The 23,984-nt window shown below is 40.8% G+C and overlaps 2 protein-coding genes and 1 long non-coding RNA gene across 5 annotated transcripts in view; 2 read left to right on the plus strand and 1 right to left on the minus strand.

The window, feature by feature from the left end:
• LOC124268013 overlaps positions 1 to 23,984 on the plus strand; it is a 67,189-nt gene that overhangs the window by 11,095 nt on the left and 32,110 nt on the right. The window contains exons 11-22 of the mRNA XM_046703010.1: positions 53 to 405; positions 514 to 601; positions 683 to 759; positions 1,071 to 1,107; positions 1,263 to 1,363; positions 1,489 to 1,614; positions 1,910 to 2,055; positions 2,766 to 2,901; positions 3,010 to 3,156; positions 3,482 to 3,503; positions 3,700 to 3,734; positions 8,767 to 8,886. Of these exons, the coding sequence (XP_046558966.1) occupies positions 53 to 405; positions 514 to 601; positions 683 to 759; positions 1,071 to 1,107; positions 1,263 to 1,363; positions 1,489 to 1,614; positions 1,910 to 2,055; positions 2,766 to 2,901; positions 3,010 to 3,156; positions 3,482 to 3,503; positions 3,700 to 3,734; positions 8,767 to 8,886 (1,388 nt within the window). The remainder of the gene's footprint in view (positions 1 to 52; positions 406 to 513; positions 602 to 682; positions 760 to 1,070; positions 1,108 to 1,262; positions 1,364 to 1,488; positions 1,615 to 1,909; positions 2,056 to 2,765; positions 2,902 to 3,009; positions 3,157 to 3,481; positions 3,504 to 3,699; positions 3,735 to 8,766; positions 8,887 to 23,984) is intronic.
• Positions 9,085 to 11,588, plus strand: LOC124268018. The gene is made up of 4 exons (XR_006896179.1): positions 9,085 to 9,679; positions 10,000 to 10,136; positions 10,434 to 10,565; positions 10,838 to 11,588. It is a non-coding gene; the product is annotated as an uncharacterized LOC124268018 (long non-coding RNA).
• Positions 14,831 to 23,984, minus strand: part of LOC124268015 (multiple epidermal growth factor-like domains protein 10) — a 51,861-nt gene continuing 42,707 nt past the window's right edge. Inside the window, exons 1-8 of one of the 3 annotated variants that reach the window (XM_046703019.1) lie at positions 20,871 to 22,231; positions 20,483 to 20,676; positions 19,365 to 19,496; positions 18,132 to 18,278; positions 17,760 to 17,903; positions 16,741 to 16,887; positions 16,252 to 16,378; positions 14,838 to 16,098 (exon numbers count right to left, since the gene is read on the minus strand). In XM_046703019.1, coding sequence (XP_046558975.1) covers positions 15,804 to 16,098; positions 16,252 to 16,378; positions 16,741 to 16,887; positions 17,760 to 17,903; positions 18,132 to 18,278; positions 19,365 to 19,496; positions 20,483 to 20,676; positions 20,871 to 21,022 — 1,338 coding nt within the window. In that variant the 5' untranslated portion in view covers positions 21,023 to 22,231 and the 3' untranslated portion in view covers positions 14,838 to 15,803. Of the gene's footprint in view, positions 16,099 to 16,251; positions 16,379 to 16,740; positions 16,888 to 17,759; positions 17,904 to 18,131; positions 18,279 to 19,364; positions 19,497 to 20,482; positions 20,693 to 20,870; positions 22,232 to 23,984 lie in introns of those variants that run through there. The other 2 variants (XM_046703018.1, XM_046703014.1) reach the window with 2 other exon arrangements.

Genomic DNA, 23,984 nt, shown 5'->3' on the forward strand with positions numbered 1-23,984 from the left:
CAGTTCTAATTAATACAAACAAATACTGATGTTTACTACTCATTCGGCACAGATGAAGGAAATACATACATGAATGTTGGATTTGATGATGAAGTGAAGCCAGCCTTGTCATCCAAGAAGACGCCGACCACTACTGCACATGTGGCTTCAGGGTCTCCGCCACCAGTTGGTCATCAGGGAGAGATACGTAAAATACAAAGTGGGAACAAACGCGACAATGTACTTGTTGATCGTTCAGGCGGCAGTCAAGATCAGCCCAACATGGAGGATGAAGAAGATTATGATGCCCATGCTCAGATCGCACCGCAGGATGCCAGACCATGTCATGCTATCCCCGTGTCCTCATTTGCGACGCGAGTGGAAGAAATGGAAGATCACCCTGAAGTGTCTGAAGAGGAGTTCAAGGTCAGTTTAGGAAGACAATATCGTGAACATCTTGAGCCTGAGCATCTTTATTACCATGTTGAACAGTATCTGTATGATGTTGGTATCTATGTCTTTTCTTCCTTCCAGCATCTACCCGATGGTTTCATGCATTCCTACGAGGAATCTCAAAAGTCGAAGAACAAAGCGAAGAACAGGTTCAGAGGATATTACCCGTGTAAGTGATTATTGTATTCATAATTATTTAACATACGAATAACATATATGAATTTATGTACAATATTTCTGCTTTCGGCAGATGACTACAATCGGGTGATATTGCATGACGCTAATGATGATGATAGAGGAGACTATATCAACGCAAGCTACTTGGATGTGAGTTAGAACATTATCACATTTTCAAAAAGCCAAAAATAGCCACAACAACATGAAATATTTTTTTCAAATGAATTCACAGGATGGTCACTTTTGTGTAATGCTAACGTTTCTAAAACTGGAATTCTATTCAAACGGGCGTTAAATCCTCACTCATGCTTCCGATTTTTCATTCTTCTTAGGTTAAATTTTTCAGCTAAAGAATGTAACAAGTAACATCTTACATAGACTCATTCTAATTGCCCTTGTTCGCACAATACATTAGTGTTTGTAGTAACAGTGTGTTTTGTTTTCACTCTGTCTTCGTCCAGGGTTACAAGTCAGAGAAGCGTTACATAGCAGCACAAGGTAATGCCAAATGATTATCAGCCAAGAAGACGTACTTATGAGTTGAAATGCCAGAATGTAGATGAATAGAAGTTAGTTATTACCTTCCTTTCAACCTCACTAAGTGTTATGTTATAACTATTCATTTGTCTAGTACCAACTGATATTTCACACAGGCCCATACAAACCGGATGTACTAGTGGACTTCTGGAAGATGATCTGGCAGGAGGGATGCAACACTGTTGTCATGGTAACAGGACTGGTGGAAGCATGCAAGGTATGAACTTGGTTTTGTGAGGTATCTGACTTTAAAGAACAATATTTTCATATTTTATGGCAAGTCTTCAAGCGACTTTGCTTGTTTGTGTGTTCCCCTGTTCATACATGTTCTCTATCTTACAGATGAAGTGTCTACAGTACTGGCCAGAGAAGGATGGCGTGACATTTGGTGACATCAAAGTAACTCTGGCAGGTCGAACACAACTAGCAAACTACACTATCACCAAGCTGGCTGTTCAGAATGAGAAGGTAGATTATTGGTGTGCTAAAAGGGATACCTATTGGTAAATTGTTTGTTATATCTAACCGGCACATCAGATAAATACAATGTGATACCTTACACACTAATTACTCACCGGTGCACTTTCCTTAACGGAGGATACCAAAGCATTAACATGTTAAATGGAATAGTAAAATATATTGTTAACAACACTTTCAGAGCATATTAACATTTTGAATAGAGTATTCAAGAATACATTATCATTGTCAACAGTGTGTTATCAGCATCTGCCCTTGAGTGATGCATAATCATTTATGACGACAGGAAGGCAAGAAACGGGATGTCAACCACCTCCACTTCACTAGTTGGCCAGACCATGGCGTGCCGGACACTGCTGCCCTGCTGGACTTCATGTGGAGGGTCAAGGTCATATCTGGACAACAAACTCAGCCGATCATAGTCCACTGCAGGTTTGTTTCTCAATAAGTACTAAATCAATAGCCTTTTGAGGCGCAAATTTTGAAAAAGGTATCAGTTGTTACACAATCAACTATATAATTCGTTGATTTTATATATTGGTATAATTATAGCTTTTGTTATGATACACACTGATATTCATTGTGAAACAGTGTTGCAAGTGTGTTACCATTGTTTCTCTTAAGATGCAGTGATGTGCTAGTTACGATATGTAGACTGGGAGTTAAACGTGGTCTGGACATTTGTTCAGCATATTTCAGTTAGAAGACGTTCTGGTTTCTGTTTATATGATTAGAAGGGGCGCACTCTTGCCTCAGTAACATTACATGAAGACCAGCGGTATGGTGATCATATTTCTCCCTGGATTCTAAGCCTAGGCCTATTTGGGAAGCGTCCTTTTATGTTACATTGCTACTATATCTGTACTGCCGCTCTATTTTGTACCACCATTGCAATTCCTTTGTTTGTGATGTGCAAAGTGACTGATTTCAAATTAACTTACTGTTTCCACCTCATATATCTAATGTAGTGTGGGGCACTGTGTAAATGATCATAACAATGACCTTGTTTGTGTAAACTCAATGATGCAAATAAATGGATCTATACACAGAGAAACAAACGCCAATGATATGTCATCTCTATCATACAACGTTTTGAAGAATGCGTCCTTGCATTTGTTACTGTTTATCCGCTTCCTGTTTAGTGCTGGTATAGGGAGAACAGGGACCTACATCACCATCGACAGCCTCGTGGAGCAGGCAAAGGCAGAGGGCGTTGTGGACGTCGTCAGCTTCGTCTCCATCATGAGGGGGCAGAGGAAGAACATGATACAGACAAAGGTACTTGTAAACAAAGCAGTCGCTCACCAATCGTTCTTAATACAAATGGTATAGCATATTGATTTGTCATTGTGGATAAGTTCTAAACATAATACCCTCTGTACCCAGGAGCAGTACCTGTTCATCTACCAGGCGTTGGCAAGGGCAGTGTCAGAAGGGGACACAACTCTTGGTGCCACCACCATTAGACACCTTGACCTTGGTCAGGTGTTAGATGTTACTATGGGCAACAAGACAGTACAACAACATCTTGAGGTAGGCATACTTATTGACAAAAATCCTTTTGAGATTGGAGCAGAAATCAGCCACAAAATGTGTCCGACCTGTTAATGTTGATACAAACTGTTGACTGATAATTGACGGTATACCTGTCATTGTTGTTGACTGTTCATTTGTTCAAAGCAAATGTTCACTGACAAGTGACGGTATATATGCACTGCATGTTTCCAGATAATTTTCACACTAGTTGACTTCAGAATTGACTATAGTCATATGTAACCTATAGGTGTCTATGAAATGATTAAACGTGCAGAATCTACACAAAATGCAGTACTTAACGAGATTATCTTCTTCATTTAAGATTTTAAAACGCAGCGGTGGAGGTGAGTACAGTATTATCAGAATTGTTATAGTGGCAATATGTATTTCATGAGAGATTAAGCTAAACTAATAAAGGTGTATTATAACTGGTTAAACATGATTTAGGTCTGCATATCATACCCAGATACATGTATAAATTCTACTTTCGAGAATAGTTTTGGAGTTGGAATTGGCAATATAAGTTAAATTACCTTTCAGGGCCTCCCAAGGGAGCAAAGATCACAAGCGTGCCTGTAAGTAGGAAGCACACACCACCACATTCATTTTATTATATGTCATGCATTTTGTAGTGAAATAATATCTATTTTCCAAAATACATTATCGATATATCACTCCCGCCAAATAGCTTTATATGCCTTAACACCTTTCATTCTACCCCGTGATTTACAGACTAAGATGAATACAATCATGCAGGAAACTCCATAAACATAAACCATTTGTATTTTTCAGCGCTCTTTATGAAAATGGACGACCATTATAAGCCAGTACCACAATTAGACATGTTGTGTAGTAAAATGGGACCAATGATATTGATAATTTGTCCTTATCCTTAATTTTGCTTATCTCCCTTTCCCTTTCGAATGGTAGTGGAACACTTGAATCCCTTGAAGTTCCCGAAGCGGACGTACAATACTCACCCACGAGTTACCTCCCTTCCTCTTTCCCGCGCAAATGTTCCATGTGACGTGCCCCGACTTGTCAATCTCTCCCTTTTCGCCAAAGCGGATGGTTGGGCGAGCACTGGAGTCCCGTATACGGCAATTTATCGTTGATATTTAGGCCTATTCTTCTAAATTAAGCTGTGTATGGATTTGGCTATAATCATTATGTAGTATTTGTAAAAAAATATTGACTTTGAGTCGTGATTTCATCGTGTTGTAAACTTGTTTACAATTCATGAAATCCTGCTGTGTGTGTGGGCACAGGTTGTCCGTGGCTGATCCTCACCCCCAGTGTCCTTCGTGTACAGATTCATGTTCATCCAACTTGCGTTGTATTTATTGCATTGATTTAACCAATCTACAATTTAATCAATATTTTTCTTATGTTTATAGACGTGCCATGGATTGGGTGAAAAAGGCATCTCTAGTCACATGTGATAAATCTGCAGATCAGCCTACAAACCGTATGTAACTTGCTGTTGATGTTCATAATAGTGATGTGATGCTTAGTACGTTACAGGGCCAGTCTGCGGCAAAGGGGGCAAAGAAAAGGTCGTCTACCTCACAGCTTACGCCGTCCCAGTCTAAGAAAAAGACAGCGTCCTCTTCTACTACGCAGAAAAAGGCTACGGGTACCAGAACTGAGGGCAAACCTACACCAGAAATCATTCAATGAAGAGATTGTGCTGCCTCACGAGAAAGACGTTTTTGACGACCCCCCTATACTTCTACCCGAAGTATCGATAACATCAACGACGCAGCAGGCCAGCTATCCGACATAAGACCTTTACTTCGAGGAGAGAAGTTGAGGCACAGAAAACAACATCGCAGCAGCGTCAACAGATGCAGAACTTCGACCCTGGAGAATTCATGACGCAGTTCACCAACAAGATGATGGCCATGGTGGTGCAGAGATTCCAGGAAAAATCGAATACTAGGAAGAGCCTCCCGTCTGCCAACACCGTTCGCAACCCCCCAGGCCTGCGCAAATCTACTCCCATCAGAGCTACGTACACCTTCGTCATACTACAAGATAGTCCAGATGATACGCTGTCCAAGTTCGCGAAACTATGGGGTTCCAAGGTTCCAAGGTTCCTGCCTCTACATCTAGCCGCTCTAGTTCAAGATCGCCTCAACGCAGACGTTCGCGAAGAGGAGACGTTCGCTAAGAGAATGCTCCCAGGAAAGACGCTCGCACAGGGAGGAATCTTCAGCTGCAGGTTCGCGAACCCAGGATGAAGGTTCGCGAAGGGATACAGGTTCGCACAGAGATATACTGTATTACTTCAACAAGACACAGCTCGTTGACTCAGGACACTACGAACCCCGTCTTCTCAGACTCAGAAGTAACGGCATTGATTGCTAGCAGGTTGAGCTTGGAGTCTCCTTCTAAAGATAGGAACGAAGTTTACACCTACATGATGAAGGATGATGACTTCGACTCCGTCACAATCCCACCGATCGAGCCTATATCCAACGTACCGGACAACCTTCGCACAGCCTTCGCGAAGGCTTCCAAGTACCAGATGCAGCAACTACCATCTTTTAATAATTCCCCCTACACCACATGGAACCATTTGTGAAGGCGCCGGAGTGGGATGACAACATCAAGCTGGTGAACGAGTGAGGGAGTAAGGTGTATAAAGTGGATGACAAGAAGCTATCACAACTGGATACAGCTTCTAGAAGATCCTTCTTCAGACTGGCAAGATCTAGAGCCATCAATGAAGCATTGATAAAGAAATTCCAAGATTCCACGACGGAAGAGGATAAGATGATCTACTCGGCCCTCGTCACACACAAAGAAGGATCAGTTCTTTCCTGTCGGACCACCTCACATCAATCTCGGCGGGCTCACATTAATATGCAGACAGCAGGGTCTACTGGCATCCTGCTCCTGGAATGATACATTTACGCAGCCACTACTACGAGCTCCGTGGGAGGCGCCTACCATCTTTGGAGGTTTCTTGGATGATGCAGCCAAACAAGCCACACAAGACTCCAGAGAGGTGATGATGATTAAAACCATAGATACCCTGGCCAACGTCATCTGCCATACGTCCCAGAGATATAACAACGAGTACAGGTATTCCGGAATACAGACAGCTAAGGACAAGAAGTACTCCAACTCCAGAGACGGAAGGACTCTTTACGTCACCCTTCGGCAACTACAGAGGAAACTCAGGAAGAGGCCACGGCCCCAGAGCTTCCAGAGGTACTAGACGTTGATGCCAGAGTTCGAACGACTGGAGTCTTCCACCCCAGCCGTTCCTGTAAAACTATCGACAGTGGGTGGACGTCTACAAGGGTACTGGAAGAATTGGGGAATTCTAGAAGACAACTACGCCTCCTCGGGTACTAAGAGAAGGATACAAAGTACAACTGAAAGCCACTCCTCCGCTAACCCTCAGCCCGATGGTCTTCAAGTATGCAGAGGAACAGGCCGACAGACTACAAGAAGCCATCAATGCACTACTCTCGAAAGATGCGGTAGAGATAATAGATCGGAATCATCTCACCCCAGGCTTCTATTCCCCAATTTTTCTAGTACCAAAGAAGAACTCCTTGGAGAAGTTCAGACTGATATGCAACATGCGTAAATTCAACAGAGACTACTTACTGAAACCAGAGAGGTTCAGCATGATCCACCTACCTCAACTGAAACAACTCGTCCGTCCAGCAGATTACATGGCCAGCATAGACTTGCAGGATGCTTACCTGCATATCCCGATACATCAAAAATCAAGAAAGTATCTACGATTCCTGTTCAGATGGCAGCACTACCAATGGAACGTCCTACTGTTTGGAATATCTTCGGCCCCGTGGCTTTTCACACGAATAACCAAGCCTATAGTCGCATACCTTCATCATCGAGGTCTACGCAATGCCTTCTACTTGGATGACAGAAGTCAGGTCCACCAAGATGCAAGTCTACTCAGACTACACAACTGAACTTCACGATCAAGATGCTCACTCAACTAGGGATGGTTGGTGAGCCTAAGGAAGTCAGAATTGGAACCAAAACAATCTACAATTCCTGGGGATAAGATTCATCACTACAGAGAATCGGATGGTCATCCCAGAGGATCGCTGGGTCAAGATACAAGCCATGATTCCTCCAGCAGTCACCTCTCCATTAACACTACAATCATGGCAAGTTCTACTCAGTCTACTAACCTCGGCGCAGGACCTGATGCACACAGGAAGGTTACAGCTAAGACCACTACAACGGGTCCTCATAAAGCATCTAGACAGCGTCGACCCTATTTACAGAAGATTTCCATTTACAAGAGCTGGCCTTTGACACACACCTCTACGCAGATGCCTCGATGCAAGGATGGGGGGGGGGGTGGGGGGCGCATCTAAACGATCAAGTGGCCTCGGAGAAGTGGTCCCAAACAGAACAAAAGCTCCACATCAATCTACTAGAGATGAAAGCAGTGATCAACGCCTTACAACTATGGTCGAGCTCGCTGAACAACAAAATGTTGATGATCCACACAGACAACTCCTCAGTGGCGTTCTCCATAAATCGGCAAGGATCCACAAGATCGCCAAGCCTGTTGCAGCTCACATTCCAGTTGTTCCAGATTACGCAGAAAGCAGACATCTGGATAAAGGCGTGTCACATACCCGGAGCCAAGAACGTACTGGTAGACGCTCTCTCAAGACCACTACACCCGTCACCTACGGAATGGATGCTCGATCCAGAAGCGTTTCGGAACATAAGGGAAATAAGATTCCCTTCCATAGACTCCTGTTTGCCACGAGGTTCAACAAACAAATGCAGACGTTTGTCTCACCAGTTCCAGATCCTCAAGCCTGGGCAACAGATGCACTGAGCATGTCGTGGGAAGGACTAAACGGCTACGCTTTTCCACCCTGATACTTCTGCCAAAAGTATTGGTCAAGATCAAACAGACTTAGAATCTACAACTGACTTTGGTTGCGCCCTATTGGCCAGCGAGAGTATGGCTCCCAGATCTACTAGAAAACGTAGGAAACCCAGTAATCACGCTACCAGATTGGCGAACTAACTTACTGATACATCTGCACACCAAGCAAGTCCACGGAAACCCAACAGTGTTCCAGTTACACGTGTGGACCGTATCAAAATGTGTTTGAAGAAAAGAGGATACAGGACGTATCTAAGGACAGTTGTTGAATCCAGTGGCTTGACCCACCTATTCCGACGGATTCTATAAGCAAAAGATCATGAGTCAGGATAAGGAAAAATATGTAAGTGTTTAAGTAAAATTGATATTTTATGCTTATCCTGACTCATGACGAACAAACCCTCCCAACCTCCCGTTGAAGACACTTGTGATTACACAGCAGATCCAAGTGCATGGGCGAAATATAAGGAGAGAGTGACAAGTCTGGGCACGTCACATGGTACGTTTGCGCGGGAGAGAGGAAGGCAGGTAACTCGTTGGTGAGTATTGTACGTCCGCTTCGGGAACTTCAAGGGATTCAAGTGTTCCACTGCCATTCGAAAGGGAAAGGGGAGATAAGCAAAGATCATGAGTCAGGATAAGTATAAAATATCAATTTTACTTAAAAATTACATTTTTTCTTTTTAATGTTCGTTTCTGTTTCGTAGTCGTACGCATCTCTAAATGGATTCTTCATTGTGTCGTCACCTCCGGATAAAGAGGAGATGTGGAACCAGGTTTACAACAGTGACTCGCACACTTTGATAACCTATGCTGCAGATGTTCTGGTAAGTATATATGTTTGCATGACCTGATATCAGGAGAAAGGTATTGTATAGATGATAACATGGGCCCATTTTCTTAGTGCGAACAAAATTATACTGGTAGGTAGGCCCATTTGAACTGTGTGTTCTTTCTCAAGGACTATTTCGTCATGTAAATGTACAGAGGTCATTTTTTGTCTTCAGTTGTTTCTAGTATAAACAATTATAAACACGGGATTCTGATGTTATTTGATGATTTTGCCACCTGCAATTTTAAATATAATTATGGAGCACGTTTGACATCTAAATTGAAAGTACTGGATAAGAATGTACAACCCATGCATGCAGTAAGAGGTGGCCAGGCTCTCTGATTTGGTTTACGCGTGTTATTGTATCCGATTGCATAGATCGATGCTCATGCTATCAATCACTGTCTGGGTCAGACTCGATTGATAAAATACTGTCGTCACACAGTTTGAATATTGTTACATACAGAGTTAAACAACAAACACACACACATACATTTTTACAATAAACTGTATTTCTACTATCTTTTACGGAGTGGTTTGGTTTAATAATTATGTCCCACGTCCGTACTTGAACGTTGTAATTACGAGGGTATAAATTTCCGGTTGATATTGACATGATATAGGGTTCATGATCTATTTGTTATTCAGCTAAATTAAATATTCCTTCCAGGATTATCTCCCCGTCAGTAGATGCTTCTGTTGCCACCTCCAGGTTTGAAGTGAGCATGTCCAAGTCTACAGCGCTGTCCGATGATATCCTTCTAAACACAATGGAGCTGAAACTAAAGGTTGCAAGTTCATATTAATCTCATAAATACTCATTTATTGTGTGTACATCAACACATGAGTTACAATGTCGTGACTCGACTTATATGTGTAAATCGTTTCTACCGAGAACCCAGGGGAATCTAACATGGACCCTCGGCTTTACGAGCTAACAATTGACCAAATAGGCTGCCCATGTTTGGTATTACTGTCCACACTTATCACATACCATGGGGAATGACTACAGTGTTGAAAACATTCACTTCCTCGCGAACATGAACAGAAACACATTAAGTACCAGAAAGGTGAACAGGCTGAAACATGTAACCATTCAATGTTATAGGATAACGATGACACCACTGTCATTCAACATTACCACATCACGGGGAGGGCAAGGAACCCCAGTTTCAACTTGCTGACTGACAACTTCCTCACGTGGACAAAGGATCCCAAACGAGGATTGTGCACCGTTGTCACAGAGTACGTACATCCATATAAATGTCGGTGTTAATTATCTAAAGATGTGGAGATTCTATGTGTACCAAAGTAGGTTGGTAGGCAAAGCACCGCCATCGTGCTGGAATATTACTGGAGTACGGCGTCAAACAACAGACAGCAGAGCACCTTGTCCATACATTGCCTTTCTGTTGATATATCAACGTCAGCTTGACTGAAGGGAGAAAACAATTGCTGTGTCTGTTCATGCCACATAGTAAAGATTCACTGCAATAGATTGTGAAGTGAACTGCAGTAATTTGAATTCCATTTTGATCGCAGGTCTGTGGAGGAGTTTCGTTTCCTTGTGCTTCTGCTAAACATCGCCAGCAGACTGCAAAGACGATGGTAGAGTGGACGTCATTAACAACATGCGACATCTCTACACGTCTTGGAGGTCCGCCATTCACAGAGGTAAACTGAGACACACACGTGTGTCGTATTATCGTGGACAGTTATACACCAGTTGCAATTATGTTCCCCTTGAGCATCAACTATATTCAATTTAGTTTTGTTAGTTTTTAAACAGATTGAACAGATTCAATTATCAAATATACTGACGATTTCAATGGTATTCAGGAGAAATTAGGTTGCATCTGTTCAACAATATGTTGCAGGCTTGTTTTACTTTGTCGTCTTCTAACAAACAAGGAAAGTATTTGCTGATTTCATCTCCTTCTTTTCAGAGTGACGTGAGACTGTGTCTGGAGTTCACTCGACAGAGGACTGGGACACATGGAGTATACGCCAACTTCTGACGCCTTCTGTTGTAAAGCACCACAGGCTGTACACGTGGACTCATATCCAAATATGTACTCAGATCTGAGTTATTGCTCAATGAACAATTGTATCTGCCAAGGTCAGATGTATGATACAGGAAAGATGTTCACATAACTTGGACAATATACCAGTTACGTATTTAATTAATGTGTGTCTTAATCCAAAGATGATACTTATTATACTTATTCACAGATGTACAGAAACATTGATTAATATTGGCCTTGCTGCAAAATGGATTGAATGTTGTTAGTTTCAAATTGATAACTGCAATAAGATATTTGCAATTGTATCAACCGGAAACATCACCTCACTGAGTCTCTAAGCGCCTGTATATAGCCTGGCTTTTAAGAAACCAACATGTAGTAACATTCTTCAAGTGAGTGCCGACAAAACTGTATTTACTTATTTTCGTTTCTTTGTATCTTCACTTTATCTTGTCACATTTAAGAATTGATACTGCACTGTTTTGAAAACCTAGTATATTATATTAATTATGTCTCCTTGACTATTTCACTTTTATACAGGGTTTGGTACACATCATCGTTTACGAAAACAACCACTACTTCACATGTTGTAATCCATGCATAACAGTCATGAGTTGTGCCATTGTTCAACATAGCAATTCACATTTTGACATTCATAGCCTTAATTGACCTTGTCTGTCGTTCCACTAAAAAGTGTACCCTGCCCAGGGGAACGCTATTATTATTATGCTAACATTTGTATAATGCCGATATCCAGCTCAGCTGCTCAAGGGCGCTTTGATGTTCCCTCGATCACTGGAAGTCAATCTCAACGACACGTCGTATTATCAACCGCAACTCCCTGTGGATCATACAACTCTTGCAGCCACTCAGTGCCAGGCGCACTGAGTTAGTGTGGCTTTCCCATCCTTACGAGGTACCCATTCACAGCTGGGTGGACTCGGACACATAGTCACAGTACTTTGTCCAAGTTTATTTGCACGTGCTGTACCCGCAACAAGGTGTTTGCACGTATTCATGTGGCCACCATCTGGTCATATACCAACGGATTCGTCTGTCAATTTATATATACATCTACATTACACTCATCTGTTTTCATCTCCGTCTCTCCCTCACTATTTTCTTTCTATCTAAAAACACACGCGCCCGCACACACACATACACACACACGCGTTACGTCTATTATCCACTAAAGGACTAAAAAATCTAATTCAACGTATTCTGCATCTTCATTCTGAGCTATAGCCGTTGACATCAGCAATAGGGAGTTCAAACCCAACAGTATTCCAGTAAAAGAACAGGACCTGTAAAACACTCTTATCAACAAATGCATGCGTATCTTTGTTGACTGCAAACGTAAACAAACAATAACAAGCCATACATAACAAGAACATTTATGAAAAGATTTTTCATCTAACATTAACTATATTTCGTAATGATTCACGTTCTAGATATATTCTATGCACAAATAAACTATGGCTAATCATGATATCTTTTGAGTAGTTGTTGTTTTTCATTGCACCTTGAGAGTCGTTATGAAAGATAGTATCAGTTCATTGTGAGTGTTTAGGGACTCCGAAGAATTCTGTCAACCAATTCGTGGCCATGGGTTGTCTGTTCCAGGTTTAACTCACATCATTGAGATGTTCGTGGCGGTTTTCGTGTCATGACAGCTACGTGGTTATTTGTGTATAACCTGTCATTTTGTATAGAATTGCTTCAGACATCTCTTCAAGACACACTGACTATTTTCATTAGTTTTAGACACCACTCCGAGACAGTCAATTCATTTCTCCAACGCCAACTATCTTCACCTTATTTTTTTCGAGTATCCGGCAGATGAGGTAGATCAAGTTTCTATCCCTAGGTCAAAATACTTACTTCAGCTTTCTCAGCGCTAATGTATTTAGTTCTGAGTTCCGTCAAATTGCCAAACTGTCGGCCCCTCAACATGCAATCATCGTCATTGAAATATACTGTATATATGTGACCGCCTTAATCATTGGAAACCTGCGTACGATGTGTACACGTATGTCAAGGTACAAAGTACAATGGTGTATCCTATTTTTGGGGGAGAGTTTGAGTTACATTAAGATAGATTAACTTGTGTGGCTGGTCGAATATCCATAAGGCTGTGACGTTTTGACTGCTAAGAAACTAAAACAACCTGTCAGTGAGTGAGTTTACTTTAACGCGACAGTCAGCAATATTCCAGCTGTATACCTCGGCGGTCTGTAATAAATCGAATCTGGACCAGAGAATCCAATGATCAACAGCATGAGCATCGATCTGCGCAACTGGGATCCGATGACATGTGTCAACCAAGCCAGCGAGCCTGACCACCCGATCCCGTTAGTCGTCTCTTACGACAAGCATGGGTTACTGAAGATCGATTCTAACCCGGACCTTCACGGGTACTTGTCAATGACTCCAACTGTATGAAGTGTGTGTGTGCGTGCGTGTGTGCGTGCGTGTGTGCGTGCGTGCGTGCACGCGGACATGTGTACATCTATAACCCTGACACCGTGGTCATGAATTTGTCCCGAAATGATATTCAAGTTGTAGTTATGGTATGTTCAGTACTTTTTGAAGAAGCAGCAGTGTACAAAGATTCAACAACTGTCAACTGGACAATCATCAGCGAAAAGCATCAAACATAAATGTAAGTGGTTTGCATATTGTTCTTGTCGTGCGGTGTGGTTTGGACACGAAATCTTCTTTGATACACAAACATTAATCCTTGAATTAAACATTTCAAGAGTAAAAGGCCCGCAACAACATGAGTTTTAAGTTGATGGAAATCATCTACAACGGTTTGAAGCGTTAGGAATTAAGTGGACACCGTATACTAGCAGAAAGACTACTTCAAGTTAATAAGTTACAGGATCAGCTTGGAATTGCAGACATTGATAAAGATATAAAAGGAAGGGAAATCTCTGAAAACGTTTTGCATCGTGAAATTTACAGTAATAACACGGGAAAATACTGCAACTAGCATATCCATTGGATAATCTAGCTTGTGATAAATCACAGTCGGATACGCCCGTTATACATGAAACTTCCTGCAGCGTTAAATAAACATAGTACACTCACAATATACTATACAAAATATGCCTGATGCGATTGAAAATGTATCTATATAAACTAATATTATTATCAAATATTGTGATTTCGTAACATTTCGCATGTACTTGCATTTGTTGATGTTATATAAACATACGTGATCACATGCAAAATGATTAGAGATAAAAGAATTTATCTTTTAACATCAGGCGAAGATGGCCGAAAATTGAACTTAAATCCGATCAGTGTAATATGTGTGTATCCATAGTTATGTATCGATATCTAAGCTGAAACAGAAATTCTGCTCGGGTTGGCAAACATGTCTGATACGAGCTGGAAATTATGAAGGATTAACACTGTGTTTGTTTCTGTTCGTAGCTCTCTACTTTTCGGTACTGACTTTCACAATAACAACACCAGCAGCAACAACAAAAACACATTATGGCAGCATAATTACTTTAATGTCAACAGAACAAATTTCAAAACAGATAGATATGATGATATTAATCAAACCACATAGCTGGAATATTATTGAGTGCGGAGTTAAACAGCGAACTAAACAAACCTGACATTACAGATCATTGCTGCACGTAAGAATAGTTTTGGAGGTCATGCTGATATATTTACCTACACTACCAACACACCTCCAGAGAACCAAGGAACACAAATTGACATGAAAGTTCACGGAAGCTGTTAATCAAAGCAAACAACCTGTTTTCGAATCATGCCTATATTATCAATTTTCCAAATGCATCATATCTTAAATGTATAACTTTGTAACGGTAAGGACTGTGGATGACATGTTTATTACATGTGCATAAAAAGACAATTACTTTATTCTCCGAAGTCATTTCTATTCAGATCCGATAGTGTCATTCGGTAACAGAAATTAAGCAGATGGATATACATACAAACTCTAACAGACATGTAAATGACCACAGTTCTTTTGACAGACCGGGAATACCAAGTTATAAACGTTCTATGTTAATGTGTCAATCATGCTTCTCCTCTTCAAACTGAACATAACTCGTTTATGATGGTGAATAGAAAGCAACAAACCATTTATCGCTTGTGCACATAAACCCAAGCTGTCCCAAATGTATCTTTTACCCCAAAATAAAATGACTATATTTAATTATAGCTATTCTCAGTAGCCATCGTGCATCGTGCACGTTGAGCACTGAGAGCGGGTCAGCAAAGAGTGCCAGTATGAATCCCAGGCCGCCGTAATGATTCCTTCCCACAAAGTAGAACGGGGTTTGGCAAGTCATAGTGATCCCACCCAACAACAGGGATGGGGTTCATGAATCGTGGTCATCAATCTCCACAACATCGCCCATCCCCTGATAAATCTGTCATGGGGTCTCAGGATGGATTGAGATTCGCGCCTATAAAGGAAATGCAAACAAAATCGGGACTCATCTGAAAGCATGACCAGTGATCAGCAACGGTCACAATTGATACACAGATTTCATGTGTGCATAACCAAATTTACGATAAACGTATAAGGACAACGCAAGCTATGACATAAATTTACAACAAAAATGAAAATGAAAGTTTTAATACATGGTTATAATTGTTGAACTATTTAAGGGACATTTGGCTACAGCATAGTATAATTTAAGGGGACAAACCCACATTCTCAGACTAATGTGAAGTCATGAATTGAAACCGGTAAAACAAATCAAGAAAGTTATACACGATAAAATTTGGTTAATATGTAAAATCCTCCTTGACACCCCCAAGTAAACGGGTATATTAAAATACAAATATAAACCATAATACGAAACCTTAAGCGTGTCACATGAAGTCAATTATGTTTTCCTTACTCACTGTATGCACCATCCATTTTTCGAGATGTGTTGTCAATGTTTTCATACATTTGTGCTCCGGCAGATTCGGACAAATTACGTGATGTTGGGGCATGGGCTTTTGAATCTGTGTTGCCAGACTTAATGGTGCAATATGTCTCTCCTGTGATTTTGGCGTCATGTGGAGATTCAGCATGGAGACTGTCATATATCCTAGTTTCAGGGCCAACATCATCACTGTTCTGTGATTGGTCATTTCGAGCGTCCGATGCATTGGTTGGGGGTGATTCCGATGTCTTCTGTGGTCGTCTGGAATGTAAGGGCATTCAGAGCTTTAGGACAGGAGGTACAAAGCCACATTATTTTCTGTCTCTAGATTTAAGACGTATATTTCTCCATTAAACTGACTTTTGAAATATTTCTTTTGTTCTTTAAGACTTTGTGACATAGTCGCGCATTTACCTATTCCGTCTCCACCAGAAAACAAAACAGACGACTGCACCTACGACAACACCAACTACGAATGCAGCTGCCACAGCAACAGCCAGATGAACTGCGTTATAGGCGGCTTGTAGAACCCTTGCCTCTTCTGAATGCATAAAGGGAAAGTAAACAAGTTGTATTTGTGGCTGAAATTTCTATTAAAGCGGTCAACCTCTGTGTTCTAATTTCATAGCAAAGTCACCGATAATCTTTTCAACATATCCTTACGGTTGATAGTATTTAATTTCTTAAATTCTTCAGGTTATTCTTAGGGACGCAAAACAGTTTTGACTATGACAGGTCCCTGATGCGTGTGAGTTCTTGTGCTAATATGAGACAATTTAGCCTGCTATCATAACTCTGCGCAGAGTGGTGATCCTTAGTTGTGCCAGACGGCCGTGATCGTGGATTTGAAATATTTTTGAAAGTGACATCGCACCTCATCATCTCACTCCACTAACGACCTACCAGCTTTACCTGTACAGTCGTTCAGTGTCCACCCAGACTCACATCCACTGTCACAGTCTCCAGTTGAGTTACAGGAAGAGCTCCCTATACAGTGTCTGGAGGCACAGGCTTTGTCACAGTTAGCTCCGTAATGTTGGCTGTCACAGACTGGAACATTACCGTATAAACTGTCAAATGTCTTGCAGCTAACGTATGAAACATGACGCAAATGACGTGTATCTTCATATCTTACATGTGATCGTATCCTGTCGGAAACAAGTACAAAGAATGCTCTCCATTTTAGCTCTTCGTCATTTCGTCTTGTTTTTGTCCGTCATTATGATCACACTATAGATATATCATTCAATGTATTGCAATTTCCTCCGTAGAAATGTTTAATTAATTGCTACTTTTTTAGCATATAGACAGATGTTACATCACTTGATGTTATTTTCAGTTAACGTTATTGCTGGGTAATACGTTGTTAGACATTTAAGTTGCTACACTTCTGTCCATAGCTGCCGTTTGAGCACACTGTGGAGAAATCACAATGGCATGAGCATATATTACAGTGTATGGCTCGTATTTAATGAACACTGTTACACACAGAAAAGTATTTCATGCAATAATAGGATGCCATTTGAGCTACGTATTCTAATCGTTTTCATGTATGAGCAAGCTTATTTCCTATTAGACTTGACAGAAATATAAAATGACACGCTATTTTATAGACCATGTTCAAACAAGTGTCATTGCCGCCTGTGGCACAACAAGAAACTAAAAGGAATTACTCTACTGACAATTAATGACTCACCTTTCAAATGTTGCTGCATATATAAATAATTACTACATGGATTATAATACATGTTGAGTATATATTCTAATCCCTATTCAATCCTGGTTTGTGTGCAGACTACATCATGATGATGTATGATAAAGCTAGGTTTTGTGTGATCGTACGATCATATATTTTAAAGCTTGAAAATAATGTTGAAGTTTGTCTGTCAAAAGTAAAGAGAGATGTCTATAAATATGTTCACCTCCTCTGCAGTCTTCACCCATCCACCCTGGTGCACAGCCAGACACACAGGCCCCTCTTATGTGATCACACGGCGAGTTTCCTGCACACTTCCTGTCAGAACAAGCGTCGATGCAGTTCTGTCCATAGCGTCCATTTGTACACTCTATGGAGAAATCGCAATGTCGTGAACATATTGCAAAAAGCCCATTGTCATTTTATGGTTTTAAGCTAAAGGTTGAATCTCCTTTTTTATTTGTTCTAACAGTTTTAGGGATCCAAGGCAAAATGTAATAGTTAGCCATAACACAGTTCTGATAACAGATAACTGAAAAGTAATAATTTGATCTAAAACCCACTGAAATTATGTGAGGAATTACATGCCAGCATGTACCTTGTGAACAGTCCGAACCTATCCAACCAGGAAGACATCCCATGTCACATGACCCACTGTGGCGATCACATGACGAGTTGACATTAGAACACTTCCTGTCAGTACACGTGTTCACACAGTTGACTCCATAGTGATTTGCGTCACATTCTACAAGGAAAACGCATATCAATGTTTGTTATCAGGGTGGTCTGAAGTCAAATTTGTAGTAACGCCATGTTGCTTGAATATTGTCATTATGACTTGGTCAGCGGTTTAGAGCAGTTATTGAAAATAACACGATCTTGGAATAAACAGGATTTCATTTTTATTTAGTCATTACATTATTACATCAATATCCTCATTGGTTCATGAAATTTAGTGTAACGGTCAGAATTCATTCGTTTGGGACATATTCTCTTCACCTGTATCATTGTCATAATTTTGTTGTACTATTTGCACGGACATCTACGAATAAAAGATCATATGTTATAGATACATTATGCCACTGGAATACTCTACCGTCAAACGTAAGGAATAGTCCGTCGATATCTTCTTTTAAAACTGTCGTATCGGAGCAGTCCGCATTTCCACCGATGTATAATTGCGGTTAAAGATACAGAAACGTATTGAACACTAGATTGAGACACAGTTGCAGCACACTAAATTTCCACCTGTTTCGGGTTAACCTATCTGATGTAAATGAATGCGAATTAGGCGCGCCATGCGAAAATTCAATACATTTCTTTTTTGAATGCACTTTATGTAATGACCTCAGGAAGTCACTTTTCTCAGGTTTTGATTAATTTCGATGCCGAAAGACACACAAAAAGTGGTGCACTTGTGTCCAATCCTTTTGTCTTTTGGACGATAAAGTATATTTATCACAGACTCATTTGCCATCCTGTCCATTTCCTGGTCTACAGTCTACATGATTCACTGACTGAATCTCCTCACCTGTCTAATACCACTTTCTCTTACACAATGTATTACGCCTCACCTGTATTACACCTGTTGCCCCGCCACCCTGGTCTACAGTTTCAAGGCCACACACCACTGACTGGATCACCTTATCTGTATCACACCTGTCTTCATGCCAACCTGGTCTACAGTCTCCAGGACACACACCACTGACTGAATCTCCTCACCTGTATCACACCTGTTGCCCCGCCAACCTGGTCTGCAGTCTCCAGGACACACCACTGACTGAATCTCCTCACTTATCTCATATGAGCCTCTCTTACACCATTTCCTCACCTGTATCACACCTGTCTCCCTGCCACCCAGGTCTACAGTCTCCAAGACACAAACCACTTACGTGGTCACACGGCTCTTCAGCGCAGTGACAAAATTCATTACATGTTACACCAAACAACCCATGGCTGCAAACTGAAAATAGAAGATATCGATGCGGATGCACAAAAATAATGTAGAATTGCATTACACATTTGTTTAAAATGCCCATGTCTGATATTCGTCGATTATGGCAAAAGCATATTTGTGCCTTGTAAGCAAGAATACTATCGTTGACAGTTTTACACTACCAGTCCTTTGTCGATATCTTCACATACATCTGCCGATCGTTTCAACACCTAATTAATTACTGAACTTGTATCGATCTCTGGAGGCACAGGAAAGATATTGACTCACCTTAAAGATTACAGCCTTAAATTCATGAATTATTTCAAAATCGATCATTTGTTGATTTCCTGGGGCTTTGAAACATATGAACCTAATTCAAATTTAATAGACTCCTACCATATATCGACCTCACAGAGATTGAGGAATGTGGTGTTTGATATCGAGAAATATCTTCTAATGCCATCACATGTTGCACTGTAGATCCCGCCGTTACTGACTGGGGTGTCGGATGGGAAAGCATAGCAAGGGAGGCCCGTTGAGGAGCTTGTGTTACTCAAGTAGAGCACACAAGACCGGATTCTTCCTGGTTCTAAAATAGATTTTTTTTCAGAAGTACATCCGAGCAGTCAATAATTATACAATCGTAAACGCATCGCAATAAATTATGGCATCTGTTACGGTTCATTAAACAAAAGAAACCAGTTCTAAAATAGATTTTCAGTAAACTCATGTACAGCTTTTATCTGTATTGCTACATTACAGACAAGAAACCAGTGAAGTTTTAGAGAGAAACGAAACGTGTCCTTTGTCTCCCGTTTTGACTTTTCGTAGAAACAGTAGATAAGATGAAATAAGAATGAATGAGAATCGTGTAAATGATTACTTCAGGTATTATGCGTATTTAACTATTTCGATACACATCAGTTGTAACCTATTTTGCCATAACGAGAGAAATATATAAAGTGAATATTTCAAAATTACTTGTAGTCAATGTCAGTTAGTCAAATCATTACGGTGCGATGGCTGATATATCTTGACATCATGTATCCTGTACTGCTTTCCAAGGTCCACGGTCCACAAACCCCATGCTTTGTCAGCTGCATTGAAACAGGAGCCGTGGTGCACATCCTGGTCCCTGTTCCCATCTACAGCTTTGTCCGCAGACCATGAATTATTATACAGCCGAGTAGGGGAGGAGGCGTGTCTTCTGTAGGCAACATTTTCTGTTTTAGGAAAATATTATCGTGTAATAATTTTTCAAACCAATAGTTTCATTGCCACTGCGATATTCTGCTATTTTACAAATAATAAAGAGGTGATTATGAAGCGTGTATATTCTAATCCTTTAAGAAGTTCACAGTGTTGTTAATTCAGTAAAATGTAAAGGTATTAACAACAGACCTTTCTGACAGTTCCTCCACGTCCTCCAACCCAGCCGGAGTCACAGCCTCCTCCACAAACTCCAGTCTGCTGGTTACAGGAGTCTCCACAGTGGCAGGAGAAAAGGCAAGATTCACCAAACTTTCCTGGTGTGCATGTTCCTTTCGGATCATACATGTTAATACTTAGTAAACAGTCCTTGACGTATGGACAGATTCTATGATTCATAGAAATAATATCTTTACAATAAAACAATACATCAACAACTGACATTTCAAAAGGTCCATTCACGTATGCCCTATTTACTGAAATTGCAGATTGTGGAGAACATTTGGAATTTCGATGCATCAGAAAAGAAATTGTTTCGACTGCCTATTTAACTTGTGCCATATATTTACAGGTTTTCCAGGTGAATCATTGATTAAACTTTGCATGCATGTGACTGGTGCCCTTGGTAGACGAGGATACGCTGACCGTTTCGCGGACACTTGGTACCATCACTATTTGATAGTCATTAATGAACGCTTGCTCATGATGTAGTCCGTATCTTACAGGTGCTTTTGACACATATCCTTTTTTGTGGACTTACTGACTGACTCACTATTCATTTAGTTCATAACTGGACATTCAACTTACGGAACCCACCTTTAAATATAATGGCATTTGATAAACATGAATGGTAAAACGGAGAATGTCCAACGAGTGATAAGTTCATGTGCAAGCCTCAAGAGACAGGTAATCCGTAATACGATGGCCAGCATTACTCATTCACATATACTACGGAAGAAGGGGATTCCAACTCATTTTCTCAGAGTCAGGCACCTAATCGATAGCACACAAAGCCAGCCATCTAACTCACTCAGCCAGTGGAAGCTCACTTTGTGTGCTGACTCGGAGAGTGCGGGTTGAATCTCGGAGGGGACTCATCCCCCCTAAAAAGTACAAGAATGTGTACTTTACAGAAAAAGTGTATTCCCAGATATAACATAGTTACATTTGACCACATTTGCTAACGTTTAAGCATGACAACAGTTATGTCATGTTGGTATTGGATTGAATATATAACGTGTATATATATATACAGCGTGTATATACTCAGTCTATACATCACGGTTTCATACAATTGTACTATCCTTTACACATTCTATTAACTGGTCCATGACCAGTGATCAGTGTTGTTACTGCCGAGGGTTAAACAGATATGGGAACTATGCTGTACAATACGGCAAGGCCGTGATAATGATGGACATAAAGAACACTGTACATCAAATAAGGAAATATAAAGTGACACTTGCCGAGTATTAGCTGTATCCAGCAAGCCGATGTGACCAGGAAGCTCGATAATAACCACACATCCGCCATGTTGGACAACCAGGAATTTATTTCCGCTTGGCTGTATAGCTGGGACACACACTACTTCCCCGGGTGCATCTAATGCTGCTCCCAGTCAAAATACACACTGTAGTCAATAGGCGGTGTTTGATTACATCAAATGTAAACATCTGAAGTGAATGTTTATCCGTGTATGACATTCAGCTTTCAAAAACTTTTCGTGAATTCATGTGAGAGTATTTTCATACATGTGGACACCTTTTTGCCCCCAAACGTTCTTATTGTATGTTTTTGTTTGGTGAGCCATTTTCAATCACCGAACAGGTTTTCCACAAAGCCATACAGCGTCTTATTGCTGGTAACGGGAAAGGGGAAGTGTTAACGGGTGTGTCTAGCTATCATTTGGGAAACTTTCAACGTAAAGTTCTGTGGGCCATGGGTGATAACTCCAAGTTTCGTTTTTTCAATCACCGGATCAAATACCTAGTTCATGTGCACATCGAATTGAGCTTGTGTAAATTGGATATAGATTTTACGGAAGAAATAACTAATAGTCTTAGTATAATGCACACGCTCAAGTATAATTCATATCAATGTCATACTGAAAACCCTTGCATCAATTTTAGGGATTTATATGCTGAAGCTCAACCAAAGTCCATTTCTCAAAGCTCTGAAAAAAGATCTGACCACACAGAAGTTCCTTAACAGCCATGCTCTGTCCACCCTGGTTTCTGTCAGTTTCTGGTACCGTTCCACGCTGCATCATCAGTTGACCAGACCTTAGTAGCTGTTCTTTTTCATAATGAGCCTTGTCAGATGAATCTACAAGGGTGATGTCATCAGGCTTTCTCTCAAATTCTCTCAGTTTCAACAACTCTGTATCCAAGCTTGCATCTGGCACCAGCGATCAGTAGAACACCATGGTCTAGGCCGAGACCTTATTCTAATGTAGGGGCGGTGGGGTAGCCTAGTGGTGAAAGCGTTCGCTCGTCACGCCGAAGACCCAGGTTCGATTCCCACATGGATACAATGTGTGAAGGACATTTCTGGTGTCCCCCGCCGTGATATTGCTTGAATGTTGCTAAATGCGGTGTACAACTGAACTCATTCACTCTTTCTTGCTCACTGTTTCTGACTAGCTGATAACAGTGTGGTGGGGTTGAATTTGACTTTCAGCTCACTCACATTTGTCTTGTTGCTTTTGTGGCAATACTGCGCAGAACGACGTTATTCATTTCGTGCGGTTGACAAAGGTATTTTCTGTTAATAATTCTTTGAAGTTATTATTATCATACAGATTTCGATATATAACAGTTAAACAGTGATTAAGGAAAACACCACAAATCGTGTTATTATCTTTTTGCATTAAAAATGGCATAACATTAAATAATGCTCAGTTACTTTATTCCAGTAGTACATTGATCAATGTTGTTTTGCATGTTCTTTCTGTTGTTCCCCGTGCGGTGAGGTCCTCATGTATGGTGTGACTATAAAATCCTGCTTAATACACAAGCATACATGAGTGAATTATCTCGTAAGTATGAGACGGTGAACAACATCAGGTGTACACGCTTTGAGGAAATTAATCAACAGCTCTTGGAATCACTATCTCTGCTACATTACATGATCAATATGCTATATGTCGACATATTCTTACTGAGCCAACTAACATATAAGAGGAAGGGGAAAGTCTGAAAACACAGTAATATCCGCAATGATAACACAGGAAAACATCATGTCCAAGCAGAATGTGATGAATCGCAATCAGAGACCCTCCTTACAGCTCACTCCACTTAGACACCC

The sequence above is a fragment of the Haliotis rubra genome, unplaced genomic scaffold, assembly GCF_003918875.1.
Source record: "Haliotis rubra isolate DU_JTF1 unplaced genomic scaffold, ASM391887v1 Scf1355, whole genome shotgun sequence".
Taxonomy (NCBI): Eukaryota; Metazoa; Mollusca; class Gastropoda; order Lepetellida; family Haliotidae; genus Haliotis; species Haliotis rubra.